At 39.8% G+C, this 15,740-nt stretch overlaps 1 protein-coding gene across 1 annotated transcript in view; it reads right to left on the bottom strand.

Moving 5' to 3' along the window:
- Positions 1–15,740, bottom strand: part of LOC132117572 (organic cation/carnitine transporter 2-like) — a 29,708-nt gene that overhangs the window by 6,613 nt on the left and 7,355 nt on the right. The window contains exons 2-8 of the mRNA XM_059526944.1: positions 11,972–12,522; positions 9,679–9,782; positions 9,362–9,516; positions 7,515–7,686; positions 7,095–7,221; positions 352–449; positions 49–263 (exon numbers count right to left, since the gene is read on the bottom strand). Coding sequence (XP_059382927.1) covers positions 49–263; positions 352–449; positions 7,095–7,221; positions 7,515–7,686; positions 9,362–9,516; positions 9,679–9,782; positions 11,972–12,358 — 1,258 coding nt within the window. The 5' untranslated portion in view covers positions 12,359–12,522. The remainder of the gene's footprint in view (positions 1–48; positions 264–351; positions 450–7,094; positions 7,222–7,514; positions 7,687–9,361; positions 9,517–9,678; positions 9,783–11,971; positions 12,523–15,740) is intronic.

Below are 15,740 nucleotides of genomic sequence, written 5' to 3'. Positions count from 1 at the left end.
ATGTTTGTTATCCATGGCAAAGGTGTTTTGACAGTATTGCGTGTGTACTTTCAGGAATCAGCTGCAGCAGAAGCAGAAATCCTCCTCCGATGACAAGGAAAGCAGACAGGACGGGTCTCCGAGGACAGATCTTCAGGAGAAGTGATGACATGATGTAGGCAGGCGCCTCGATAACCGCAGACAGGAAGCAGTTAAGGAAGGGATCGCCACTGAGGTTAGGGGTGTTCAAGGACAAGCCAAAATATCCAATGTTGATGGCTATCCTATCGGAGGGACAAAGAGACACTGGTTTACAGAAAGTGGTATAATCTGAAGAACATGATAGAAATATGTTAGGCATGGATCTCTCACCATAGCAGTAAACACAGGAACGTGGTTTTGCGGATGTCTCTGGTCCGTAGCACATCGAGCAGGCTGTACTTACTGTTCTGGGATGTCGGCTCTTTAACCTAATGAGCACACAAACACATATTCACTGTTCATAACATCTCCCAGCTAACTATTGGGAACGCTCTCAGAACATTACTTCAAGGTAAGGACAAAACAGTCTTAAAATAATGCTTGTATAACATTATCAGTATCTTCTTATGATGTTAAAATATTTGTAAAAATGTTTTTAAAATGTTTTCACTCATGTTATCAGAGAACCGGAGTTAGGTCAGTAACCTAACGTTCTCTTTCTAACATTCGTTCAGAATCTCACTATGGGATATAGACAACTGCCATATTGCCGATATCCTGACGAAGCAGACTAAGAAAGGCTGTGTAATTATCTGAATCATAGCTCCCGATGGAGGTGAAAACATAATAATATGAGGAACTCGTCCTTTAGTAAAACTGCATTATACATCCTGACTTCTCACTCCCTGAATAGAGATGCCTCTAAACAGAGCCCAGGAAGTAGCCATGGCTCTAGTAGAGCAGTGTTGTCACGGTACCAAAATTTCAGTATTTGGTACCGATACCAGTGAAAATCCACGGTTCTCTGTAACAATTTTGGTACCAAAGCAAAACAAAAATATTCTAATTAAAAAAAAACTTTTTATCACTAAAAATAAAACCAATACCATTCTTTATACTTATTTACAATTATGTTTAAAGTTTTTCTACAAGTAATATAATTATGAAAAACAGTAAACAAGTTTCACCCAAATTTTATTTGTCTATTAATTAATGAAATGTAAACATAAAAATTTTAAACATGGAAATTTTTTTTTGATTTACTTCTTTAAAAAATAAAGTTTTTTTAATTTTTTCCACAGAAGTAGCAGTATCACATACTAGTAATATCTAGCACAATGGCTTTATGTAAAAATTAACTTTTATTTTGACGGGCTACTGGTTTTACTCAGATGGAACGGTAAAATGCTTGTGAAGTGACTCAGAACAGTTCTGGTGATGTAGTTTATGTATTTATCTCCTCATTGAGACGGCAGATGCTGAAATTACTGCAAGCGTCACACGCTTCAGTCTATGTAGTAAACTAACCATTCATTCATTCACACAGAGACGTGCAGAACATGCAGGATTCATATTTCAACCAACTTTTGCGGCTTAACATTTAAAGATAATGGTCCATACGGAGATTTGATTTGATTAATTTATGCTAACTTTGACACATTCCGTGATTGTCTATATTAAAATGTAAGTTTCATTATCATGACTGGATTTTGAGATTCCGTCTGCGTTTTCTTCTTCGCGGAAATCATAGCGCTGTGTGCGTCAAGAACCGGGTTGAGCGGGTCCTCGGTACCACCGGTACTTAAAGAAACCTGGTACTGTCACATTTTCATTTTTTTAGTACCGACTTGGTACCGAAGTACCGGGTCTTTTGACAACACTATAGTAGAGTGTGCTCGTAGTCCTATTGGGGGCTCCAAATTCGAATTATTGTAACATAATACGATAGCCTCCACCACCCAATGAGAAAGGCATTGACGGGAGATAGGTCTTCCTCTGTAAGAGTCAGCCCAAGAGACAAACAGCTGATTGCTCTTACGAAGTTCATGTGTTCTCTGAACATACATATAAAGAGTAAGAACAGGACATAAACTGTGTAACCTTTCCTCCTCTGGGAATGCAAAGGGTGGTGGATGAAAAGCTAGCAGGTTCAGGGATTGAACTGCACCAGTGTGATCAAACACTTTGGGTACGAACGCCGGGTTAGTTCTAAAAGTGACTTTTTGAACACCTGGAGCGAACATCATACATGAGGAGTGAATTGATAAAGCCTGAAGTTCACTCACCCTTTCTGCTGTAGTGAGAGCGAGTAACAGAGTCGTCTTTAGAGCTAATAGCTTCAAGGCAATATTATCAATGGGCTCAAAAGGGGCTTTTGAGAGTGAGTTCAGAACCACGGACAGGTTTCCAGGGTGGGACCAGCGGCTTCGACACTGGTCGAACCGACGTGCACCTCTCATAAATTGACAGAGAGGGTGCTGGCCAATAGTACCCGAGTTAATACCCACATGACATGCCGAGATAGCAAACAGATAAACCTTAACTGTAGAAAAGGCTCTGCCCTTGTCTAGAAGGTCCTGTAAGAAAAACAGCACATCCGAAACTGAACACAGGAAAGGAATATTGTTCCTATCTGCGCACCAACCCTCAAACACCCTCCATTTGAGATTATATAAAGAGTGCGTTGAGGCAGCCCTCGCATTCTGAATTGTCTCAGTCACTTTCGGAGGTAAACCAGCTACATTCAGATTTAGCCTCTCATGGGCCAGGCCCAGAGAGCTAGTTTCTGATGGGAGGGGTGACATATTTACCCCCGAGCTTGTGAGAGGAGATCCCTGGGGGCTGGTAATGACCATGGCTGGTCGTAGAGCAGTTGCACAATCTCCGCAACCCAAAGTCTCCCCGGCCAGTATGGCGGAATCAAAAGCATTACATTCTTTCATTCCCTAACCATTCGTAGTGTCGGCTCGATCAGGCTCAACGGAGGGAAAGTGTAAAGTAACACGTCTGGCCACTCGTGGGCTAGAGCATCCACACCCAACGGTGCATCGTTGCCCACCAGAGAGAAGAACGGCGGCCTGGCCGAATCTCTGCTACACCATGAGCATAACTTGGGGGTGGAGTCTCCACTCCTCATACAGAGGATTCCCTTTGGACAGTAAATCTGCTCCCCTGTTCATTATTCCTGGAACATGCGTCCCACGTAATGATAGGAGGTTCCTGCTGCTCCACATAATCAGTTCTTTCGCTAACAAGTGAAGCTTGTGAGAACGCATTCCTCCCTGTCTATGTAGGCTATCAGCGTTGTATTGTCTGTCCTGACCAATACATGATGATTCTTGAGAAAATGAACAAAATGTCTCAGAGCTAGTAACACTGTCATTAGTTTTAGAAAATTTGTGTGCTTTCTCTCTCAGTGCCTGAGACTAAACTCCCCTCACTGTTCTGCCCTCGAACACTGCCCCCCAGCCCGTGAGAGATGCATCTGTTGTCACAACTTTTCTCAATAGTACAGGACCCAGAGGACATCCTGTCCTGAGAAAAGACGGGGTTCGCCAATGACAGAGAGTGCTCCTGCATTCTGGTGAGACACGCACTCTGTGGCTGAGACGGCTCATGGGACGAATGCCCTGTGACGCTGTCCAGTTCTGAAAATCCCTCATTCTCAGCAGTCCCAGGGGAACCAGTGACACTGTTGAGGCCATCAGACCCAGTAGTCGAAGACACATTCCAACAGAGACTTAACTCCCTCGTTGAAAGAGGGAGAGGCAGGTGAGAAATGTTTTGATGCACTCTTCTGATAGGAATGCTCGAAACATCACTGAATTCAACCTGAGACCCAAGTAGACTATTTCCTGTCAAGGAATTAGACAACTCTTCGTTTGGTTTATCTTGAAACCTAATCTCTCCAGATGAATCACTAGTGTGTGTGTTTCGCTCTCTGCTTGATGTGGAGACGGCGCGCAGATGAGCAGATCGTCCAGAAATGATGAGACTCTGACTCCTCCGTTCCTTAACGTTGTCAGAGCCACTTCCACACATTTGGTAAATACCCTGGGTGCCGAACCCATGCCAAAGGGGATCCTCATATACTCTTATGCTGTGCCCTGATAAGCGAACTTCAGATATTTCCTGTGTCACCCTCTAGTGGTGAAGGGGGAATAACGCTCCATTGAAAGAGTTAGATTCTGTATTTTTTGTGATTGTTTTACTTTTTTGTGATATCTTTTTATATTTATCCCGCTCTGTGCCCTCAGCCCTTGGCTTGGATGCGACAGAGAAAATTTTATTTGTGATGGGATGCTTACAAACTTTTGTCTTTCCTCCCTCAGAACAAATCTCATAAGTCGAGGAAGAGACAAATCTTTGGGGGGCGCTAGGGGAACATGGGCCATTTTCCACTTTTTCACACTTAAATTCCTTCTCCGTTTCCCCGCGGGAGGGAGAAAAGAATCGTTTTGAAGGAATGGGACAGAGAAACCCTGAGTGCTGTCTCCAAACACTTCTTGTTGCCAAACTGATGTCTCAGGTCGACTGCCTTTTTTTGTTCCCCTGAGGGGGGGCCGACCGGTGTTTTGCTGCTGTGGCTGCGAACCATTGTTTCGGTTTCACGAAACCAGGCTTTGACTGAACGCCCATGCTTCCTGGCTGTTGTGGCGGAGCAGGACGAGAAGGTTGATAATCCGAATGACTTCCTCTATATGAAGGCCTGAAATTTGGATGGCTAGGATGATAAGGACGAGCTGCCGGCTTTCTGGGGAGACAGACCTGGAATGCTTCTCTTTCTTTTTTCTGCAGGTCACATTGCTTACGCATAGCTGTTACCATCGCGCTGAACATGGCCTTTGGATCGATAGGGGCATCCAAAAACTCCACTTTTTCTTTGTCAGGCCTGACAAACCCAGCCATAGCGATCCCTCTCCCACAACCACTAAGCCCATAACGACCGCAGCTTTGGACTGGTCCATGGGACGTGTGCAGGTTTAAATCTGCAATGATGCATATCTCCTCCCAAAGCGCTGGGTTGCGAGAACTGGAGTCCAGCTGACGCCCCATCTCCTCTAATAACTCCACTTGATAGGCTGTAAGGAGGGACGTCGCATTCAAAGCACATACGGCCAGTGCAGAAGATTTATAAATCTTTTGAAAAACAGAGGCGGCGAAGAGCTCTGTTTTCCCTGGCAACGAGGGCCCAGTTGAAGAGAGCGCTGCCCTGCGGCTCGGATGCAAATGATTCTCCACAGATGACTCTAAAGGGGGAGGATCTGCCATCCCCAAATCCTCCATTCCAAGAATAGCATCTTCATCGTCGTCATCCTCGTCCTTGAGGATGATCGATAACACTTCATCATCGTCATCTTCCTCTCCCGCTAACGGATCTTCAAACAGCGGGGGAAGGACAGGCGACACCTTCTCCATCATCTCACCCCAGGAGCTGGAGGCCTGTGGACAATCCATCGGTTCCTCTCTGGGTTGAGCAGAGAGGCATGGGCCCAACTTCCCAGCTACTGCAACGCGAAGCCTTCACTCTCGGGTTTTGACCGAGAACGTCGCGCAGTGGGGACAGCCCTCGGGGTTGGACAATGCTGCCTGAGCATGTTAAGCGCCCGAGCAGGAGATGCAGAGACCTTGTGAATCTTTTGCAGAAATCCACATTCCGCACGCACACGGATGAGGAAGATGGCCCTGTCCTCCGGGGCTCTCCGGCTCTTTTGCAGTGGCCATGAAGCCTGCACTCTCTTCAGACGGTAAGCCCACCACAACGTGACAATTAGTATGGAGCTGTGCTGTGCCAGAGAGCTTTTTTTCCTATTTTTTTGGTGCATGGTGAGCGCGCCAAAAACCTGGAAAAATAAATAGAAAAACTTAAAGTAGAAAACTCACCTTAACGCGTTAGTTATCTTACTCTAAGTGGCAATTCACTCGACAAACGTTAAGAATTTATTGTGTTTGAGATGTTACCTTGTGGCTCCGTCAATAAACTGTTTAGCAATAATTCCCAAAGTCTGCTGAGGACAGCTTCAGAAATCTTCACGGGGAAGAGAGCGAGAATGACGAAATGGCAGGTAGCTGCGGTTTATATATAGGGAGGCAGGACTCCCTGATTGCTGCAGCGATTGGTCTGCCATGGTTGGCAGACGTGGTGTTATAGGTGCTTCCGCGATCGGCCACGCCCTAAAGCGGTCCCATAGTGAGATACTGAACGAATGTTAGAAAGAGAACTTAATAATAATAAAAAACTAAAGAAATAAGTATTCAGAAATAATGTTTTCATAACAATATGATAGTAATGCTCTGTTTTGGTTTGGTTCTTGTGCTCTGTTCCTGTGCTTATTTTCTGTCTTCCTTAGTTTTCTTAGTTTGACAGCAGTGTCAGCAGCGGCAATCCACCTGTCACTCAAGTGGCCACGCCCTTAATTATGCAGAACTTTAGGGCATAATATAATTTAAACGGATGAGTTATAAAAAAATTTACCCCTCTTACAGTTGTCATGAGGGGCAAAATTAGCTATTTAGACCAAAATCACATTTTGTACCAGGCTGTAATATTTTTTAACTCTAACCCTAAACTCTAGCAGCCATTTGATGAATTGTATATAATATAACGTAATGAAATATAATGCGATACCTTTACCACATCACCAAGGGTATTCCTTCGTTAAACTACTTTTTTAGCATATTCCCATTTGTTTCCAGGTTTACCCGTCTGTTTCTGGGTTTACACGTGAGTTAACTGATTAGTGCACACCTGTTCCCTGTTCAGTTGACTATCTTTTCTCTCTTCCTTCTGTTCTTTGTTTGAAGTGTTGTTGCCTTGCTTGGTCTCCTGCATGTTAAACTGGTTTTATTATTTATGTTGCGTGTTCTGTTAGACTACACTATAAAAAAAATGGGTGTTTTAAACATTGAGAGAACCTTCAAATGTCATGTTTTCTTAGCATTTTCAAAATGATGTAATGAAATACTCCACTAATGTTTGCATGTCAAAAAAAAATAAATGAAAAAATAACATTCTTAAAAAAATTGAAAAAAATTGGATGTTTATAATGTTATAATGTTAACATTCATTAATAAAGTTTTCATAACTTAATAGGAATTATTTTTTATTTTAGTTAGTCTGCGCAGAGTCAGACCTCAGACTGGATGAAGATGACCTCTGGAGCAGAGACTTTGTTCTTCTTTGCTGCTTCTCTCACGATGGCCTCAGACTCCAGCACGCGTCCCTGAGAGAGAAGCCATCGCGGAGACTCCGGGATCAGCCTGTGCATTTGTGTAGAAGAAAAAATGGGAAATGGAGATGATCTATTGTGGGGAAAGACTGAAGGGTCAAGTGGCCAATGATGAGAACTGAGCCGATTCTGAAGATGCGCTCATGCTTGGCTTTCAGTATGAGACACTGCAATGCAGTAAAAACATTAATTAAACATAACAAATTATCCAAAATGTGATAGCATAGTCTACCTTTCTGAACAGAACTTTATGAAGTCTTCTCAGGAGCTTGTGAAAGTGTGGTGTGAGCGTAACTAAAACCCTTGTGGTTTTCTTGGACTCACCACCACAGAGGGATGAAGACCACGGTCAGGCCAGACAGAACCCTCAGGAGTGACCTCCAGTCTCGGACAGCATAGGCAATCAACGGCAGCAGCATGTAACCGATGCAATAATGCAGACACGCTCCCACCGATGTGAAGAACACACGCATGGTATCACTCAGCACTTCACTGCCTGAGACAACATAATGACATTTCTACATCTAGAATATCCCATGCACACTCTTAAAAACAAAGGTTCTTCATTGGCATTGATTATTCAAGAAGATTCCTGAACGTGCATGAAATCTTTTCAATGCACAAAAGGTTCTTTTTAATGGAAAAAATATATTTAGATGATTACATATAGATTATTTTTCTGGATTGCTAACCCACTATAACTGATTCATTAAGCGCACTTTTCCAAACCATTCATGCAGATCTTGAAACAAGGACACATTTCTCAAAACGTCTAACACGTTTTACATGTTTGCATAAACATAAAAATTTGCTCAGTGTTATCTGCAAAACTCTACACAAAAATAATTTAGCAAAATAAATTTGCAGAAAACACTATAATTAACTCAAGTATTAAAAAATGCAAAACACATTTATCCACGTGTGAACATTCAGTAGCATAGCTGATGACACACAGGTCAGAATCTCAGGGTGATATGAACAAGAGCACAGCTGATTATGAGTTTTGGAAAATGAATCCTGGTAGTGAGAGACAAAGAGGAATAAGAGGCGGAAATAAATACGAATGGGATGAGGTCAAAGGTCATTTGTTCCTGATGAAACACACAGCACTATAGTTGAGGATGTTGTTTTGCATGGACTGACCCTACATGAGGTCTACAGGATCATTTACAGGGTTTCAATACTACTCACACAATACACATACAGCATCATTACAGTACTTCAGATGAGACAACTTTCATTATTCTGTGTACTGTAAATACTGTAGCACATGTTGTTCAGTACACCCTCAAACTCATTACTGTTACATTGATTTGTAGCCCAGTAGTCCTCACATGTACTGCATTTGTGCAGAACTGAGAGATGACTGTCTAGAGGCAGAGAAGTCTTTTGTCCGAAGACTAAGAACCTGCGGATACTACCAATACTGTAATGTAGTCTGGCAGAGGATGCTGAATGAATGAATGAATGAATGAATGAATGAATGAAAGAATTTACTTATTTACTTAACTAACTGACAGTATTCCAACGTATTTTAACTGTATATTTTGTTGTTTTGTCTTTGAACTTATCTCTACTAGTGCTTTTCATCTACTGTAAGATTTATTCTTTACAGTAATGAAAGTAAACTTTTCTTACAGTTTAATGCTGAATTTTACTGTATCCACATCCCCCCCATTGATGTCCTATACTGTAACAGTCATTGACTAGTTAAAGGATCCCTGTTCCCCGAAATGAGTTTTTTTTAGGAGTGTTTTGAAGTGATCTCACTAGTGCTCTCTAGGCAGTCAGGCAGTGTGTGTGTTACTATAGAGTATACTATAGAGAAAATGTTTTTGACTAAACTATTTGATTTTGACCTGGAAGTTTAAAGTTTGCACAAGCTGGTGTGTAGTTCTGAGATTGTGAATTTTTCATGAATTGTGTGTTAGCAATCGAGAAAAACTGTAAAATGTTCCTCAAACTAAGAAAAAAAAATTTCACTGAAAGTTTCTTTGGATGGTTCTTACAAATGGTTCTTCTGAGGCATTGTTGTGAAAAACCCTATTTGAAACCTTTATTTTTAAGAGTGCAAGCTCACACATTTCCAGCGGATCTCGGGCAGTGAAATAGTTCTAAATATCATTGGATTATATTCACTTCAGTGATATCTTACTTTATAGTATGCTTACCAAGAACAAATGCTGTGATGTACACGGATATTTGGACTGTGCCAACAAAAAAATACAGAACACAAAAGACCAGCCACGAGTCGGAGAAGGACTGCGCGAGCATCACGAGTGCTTCTGCTGCCAGTGACATGAAGAAAACCTTCCTCCTGCCGAACCTGATGAGACACGAGACACACGACGTCACTGCTCACATGCTTTACACTGTGGATGGGTCTCTAACAGCGTTGTGAGTTTTGAGGAGGGAACAGACCACTTGCAGTAAACTAAAATGGTTGTGAATGTTTGCACTGATTATGACGTGTGGATGAAAGCAGTACCTGTCAGAAAACTGTCCAGAAACAAGAGAGCCCAGCAAGTAGCCCATATATAGAGTTGAGCTTGCGAACGGGACTTTCCACTCGCTGTCACACACCAAATCCCACTGCACCAGAACACACAACAGAACAACTTAATTTAGGGCTAGCTGTGGAAAAAGATTCAGTTAACATGTAAAAAATGTAACTCCTTACACAAAAAATCTTTCCTTGTCACAAAATTTCTGAAAGCTGACACTCAAACAGGAGAAGAACCCAGCTAACAGAATTTTGTCACAAGAACGTTCTCCAAATATTCAGTATTGGTTCTAGGAACATTTAAAATATCCAGTTTTGATGTTAGAGGAACATTTTTAAAAGGTATGACATTCCTCAAACGTTCTGTCAACTTAATTTTGATTTAAAATAAAAAATTCTAGGAACACTGATTTGTAACATTCCAAGAACATAAAATGTCCAGTTTCCTTAATGTTAGTATAATGTTATTTAAAGGTTAGTATGATGTTCCTGAAACATTCAATCATTCAAACACCTGCTGTGAACAAGCACTGAAAGAAAGAGAAATAAGAACACAAAATACAACTTTCTTCAGCTACAGCCTTAGACGAACTGAAGATACAAGACTTTAAATCTCTCAAGATCTGATTAAACAACTCCACAAACAGCATCACCAGCTTCAGTTATTACTTACCAGATTTACTTTATTTCTGTCACACATCTACAAAAGTTCTTATTGAGAATTAACAGAGGTTTACATGTTGACGTCTAATTGAAAATGTTTCATGTCACCATCATGGAGATCAGTGTTTGATTTAGTTGGGCTCTTGACCCTTGACTTTTATTGAGTTGCTTCTTTTGCAACAACTGCAAGTTTTCAGAAAACATTTCTGTGTTGATAAATCAGCTCAACATGTCTGTTTTAGTGACAGATAAATGACTGCATTAAAGTGGTTTAAGTAGCTCAAAGTAGCGCTCTTGTTGTTGCACTTCAGATGCTGAATGTTGAGGATTGGGAGTGTATAAATACTGTCATTGTTAACTTATTGTTTAAAACATGTTTTGTGTCACTGATACATCAACATTAAGTGTATGAATCACAACAATGATGACATACTTCACACCAGCACACAAAATACGTTCAGGGCTCCCAGCATGCATTGTTGCAATGTTTTTTTGATTGTCACCACTGTTTAGGTTTGTTGAGTGAGTGTAGACGTTCTGTAGATGTTTAACAGAAATAAAGTAAATCTGGTAAGTAATAACTGAAGCTGGTGATGCTGTTTGTGGAGTTGTTTAATCAGATCTTGAGAGATTTAAAGTCTTGTATCTTCAGTTCATCTAAGGCTGTAGCTGAAGAAAGTTGTATTTTGTGTTCTTATTTCTCTTTCTTTCAGTGCTTGTTCACAGCAGGTGTTTGAATGATTGAATGTTTCAGGAACATCATACTAACCTTTAAATAACATTATACTAACATTAAGGAAACTGGACATTTTTATGTTCTTGGAATGTTACAAATCAGTGTTCCTAGAATGTTGAAGTTTAAATCAAAATTAAATTGACAGAACTTTTGAGGAACATCATACCTTTTAAAAATGTTCCTCTAAAATCAAAACTGGATATTTTAAATGTTTCTAGAATGAATACTGAATATTTGGAGAACGTCCTTGTAACAAAATTCTGTTAGCTGGGAACACACTAAATCTACAAAACCATACACTGATTCTCAGCATTTGACTATGAAACTTTGACTATTTCATAAATCACTTTTTGCAAAACACAACATAACATTCTCTATGCAACACACAAACAACCCATCAAAGATTCACACTAACTCATCACTAACTCCTCACATGTGTTTCACTGAACATGCTTTAGAAAAGGTATAGAAACACACATCTACACAACTACACGTTTAATGTGTTTGGTTCTGTGTAATGCTGTATTCACAATCAGTAAAAACAAGTTTAAAAAGTTAGCTCTCAAGCTTGCTTTCGTGTTTACTGTGAATTTTTCAACATCTCTCTGCCAGTTACTTTCAATCTTGTACAGAAATGTAAACAAGAGCTTAATGTTTTAATAACTGTGTATACAGTATATGATGTACAGTATACAAAAATATAACATTATGGCAAATGTGTTTGCAATTTAAGACAAATGTTTGCTTTTGAGATAAATTTGTGATATGTTGAATGTGGTGCTTCATTTTGCAAGACTTGTGAGGCATTTAGCATTTTGTGTGTGCAATTCTTGGATTTGTGTGTAAAGATTAAAAAGAGTTTTGCATGCATGCACTCACCTCAGAGACAATGGTGGAGTGGTATATTTCTGTGCTGTAGCTCCATCCGTCCACACACGTCTCCAGTGTAATGTCTGTCAGATTGACCTCCAGCGGAGAGTAACCCTGTGCAGACAGGTTTCTGACCGTCTCCAGGCTGTATCTCCAACACTGACTTGGCTGCAGTTTTCCATTGACCATCTCATTGGGAATACTGGCTTTCAGCCATTCTTCAGTCAGATTTCCATCTGCTATCCGACAGTGATGTGACGGTGAAGCCCCAACAAAAACTATGTAGAGGCTGTGAAGCCCCGTGGAAATGTAGACGGCATTCAAGAGAAAGAAAAGGATGAGAAAAAATGGTCCCTTTTGCCCCAGAAAGGCGGTGTCGTCATCATAATTTCCCATTCTGCCAGTACTGGAGATTACAGTTGAATCAGCTGACTGTAAAAATGTCTTTTTGTCCAAAGCCTCTGAATTAGAACATGTTTCAGAGGTCAGCTTTGGTGTTTAGGTCTTTGGTCTTTGGAAGCTCCTGGAGATGTTTGGAGAAGAACACTGCTATCCTCTACCTGGGCACATGAAGGAAGACTGTGAGTCTTGTCACACAATTGGTCCTCAAATATTATGTACATAGCAACTAATCCAAGCCACATTTTCCAATAAAAGGAGCCAAAAGAATTACAAATGCTTGAAATCTGATGAGCTCTAATGGGAGTGAAACTGCACAGCATCATCCTTCCATCTGGAAAATACTTGATTCTGACTGCTATCAAGAGCCTGAGGTTTGAATATCATTTTTGAAAATGCCTGCTATTTTTTTCTCATTCATCAAATCCTATCACAAGAGCAATCCAGATTCTGAGAAGAAACACCTAGCAAGTGCAAACAAGCTGCGATGTTTTTGATGACAGAACCTGCAGTGAGTGTATTATCAATGACAGATACGAAGACAATACATGTCCTTTTGCTCAGTGCAACGAGTTTACGCCATCAGGAGGTTAACCGCAAATGCCTGCAGAAAACAACAGATTTGGGGATTTTTGGATGTTTCAGTGGGATATAATCTAGTTTATGCATTCACTGGGTATTTATTGGACGACAAGTGATGATGATGATGATGATGATATTTGTAATGGTGCTCTGCTGCCTGTGGGTTTGATTTAGTTATTTAAATGACAGATTAGTTATTATTTAGTCGAAGTACACATCTATGATGACATCACTGAATTACCATTTTTGATGCAATGATCAAGTCTTCAAGCAATGATCAAACATGTCATGTAAAACAGAGAGCATTTGTGTCTCTCAGGCTGTCTGCATGGCAAGCGAGATGTCAGTATATCAGTATTTCCAGCAAGCTCTCAGTCTGAATAATCAGAGAATGGGCTGAGCGTTGGAATCACTGACACACTCTTGACTCTTGATGAATCTTTAATATTTGTATTGTTTAGTGACCCACACCACATAGAAACTCTGATTCTATCAGATGGTTTGTGACCCAAATTACCAAAAAACGAATCTTAAGACATTGTTGAGAAGCATGGTTGATAGAGAGACCTGAGTTGATAAAGACCCGAGAGATTTTTCTTCTCAGTTCAGTGGAAACACTCAGCAAGACATGCTACAGATTTTGAGAAGTGAACTAACATCGAACATGGAAGCTCTAGTAATAATATGCAAAATCAACTAAAGTTCTCATGATCTTTACAGATTCCTGACATTCATAAGTTTACTCAGAGTTAAGGCTGGAATAAACTACTCCACAGATCTGGAGTCAGCGTCAGGGGCGTTCTGCAGGCTTTGGTCAGTCAGAGATGACAGATTTCATGTAGTGTATGATGGACACCGACTCTGATGTTACTGGCTTCAAACTGTGATTCCATCTCGTTTAAGGATTTCAAAATATTTGATATTTTATGACATTTACACAATATTTAGAGACTGTGGTTCAGTGGATGGAAAATTTACCGTTGTAAAGTTCATGATTTAAATGTTGAAGGGACAGGGCAAGCAAGCTCCCAATAATGCAACATAGATTTTAATAAGCATACACTGAATGGGTTGCATACTGTTTCATAATATACTACAATAAACTGAGGTGCAAAGAGCATCTGCCACCATTGACACCAGTGCAAAGGAATCACTTCTGTTTTCTCTTTCACTAGATGTTAGGGTTAGGAGACGCAGGAGATTTCTTCAACATGGAGTTTTAATATAATCACGACGAGGAACCACAGGATCTCAAGAAGACATTTCACAGCCGACAGTGAACTCAAAACAGAAAACACTATTTATAGACAGACAAATGGGATAACAGACTAGACACACATGGGATGTAATCAATTAACATGAGCAAAAACACACACAAAACACAGGGCAGAGTGTGACATAATGCCCCCCTCTGGAAGGCTTGACCTCACGGCACATAACATCCAAAGTGGAGGGGGGTGAGTGGTACCTAATAGGGTTGGCCATGATGGAGCAGGGGACTCGGCCTCAGCCTCTACAGCTGGAGCCTTACTACCCCTCCGAAATGTTGGATGATGTTATGTTGAGGGAACAACATATGTTTCTCATGGCCAAGAGTTTATTGCGTAAACCTTGACCATAGCAACCCAGGATTAGCAAAAATGGATAAAACTTTTTATTAACATTTAATTTAATATTTGTATATTATAATTATTATAATTATTACATTAACTTATTAGGGCTATATTTTTATATTTATTGTTATATATGCTTATTTTCCCTTTCAGTTTGTGTATGGCTTTACATATTTAATGTTTTTTTGTATAACTATGCTAGCATTTGCTAGCCCACCATAATTCTTGCAAATAAACGCCTAACAATTAAAGTTTTGACGTAATGATTGTATTTACGCCCATATGTGATGATAAATGAGCATGTTGTGTTTTCATTTACAAATGAAACTACATGAATGTTTAATTCCTCAATGAAACACTATAGTATTTATAATTATGGTCTATTAATTAGCCAAAATAAAATGAAATATATTAAATTTTAATCTCCATTCTGGCAAAAATTTGAGTCAGCATAATCAAAGCTTGATTGGCATTTACAGTAGGCTGTTATTTACAAAAATTTTCAGAACGTTAAGAGATCGTAATGAAGGGAAAAATTAATAAACTAATATAAAAATATAAGCAAAAATAATAGGCTAATAATTATAATAATATATTTATATAACAGGAAAAAGACGATCAGTTAATGGACTTATAATGGGCTTAAAAGACTGTAGGATGGATATATTTATTTTTATTCATGATAAACTTTATTTGAATGCTGACTTCTGCATGTAATACAGTCCGGTAGATAAGGCCTGTGGTTAATACAATAATTTAATAATGTAATAATTTCTATAATAAATAATATAATAATTTCTTAATTCAAAATCAAACATTAATGAACCATCTCTGATAATCCCTGTTTGCTCTGGTCACGCAGGTTTGTTTAAACTCGAGTTAATATGACCTTCTCTCAAATTAATATCTCTAAGTGAACCCATGTCAACCCTACAGTAAGTGCATGTAGTTAATTAAATAATATTACTCAGTAGACTTATATGTATAATTGCACTAACAAGGACACTTTAAAATAGAGTGTAACCTTATTTTATTTTAGTGTTGTAGGCTAGAATTAAAAATGGAAGAGAATGAATGGAGCTCATAGGATTGTCTGAAGAATAAACCCCACATTAAGACCCGATCATCTAAACGAGGATAGACAGAGCTTTTCTTAAACTGTCTGATGGTTTCTATCTGAAGGT

Source organism: Carassius carassius, chromosome 36 (genome assembly GCF_963082965.1).
Source record: "Carassius carassius chromosome 36, fCarCar2.1, whole genome shotgun sequence".
Taxonomy (NCBI): Eukaryota; Metazoa; Chordata; class Actinopteri; order Cypriniformes; family Cyprinidae; genus Carassius; species Carassius carassius.
This window is presented reverse-complemented; position numbering and strand designations above follow the sequence as displayed.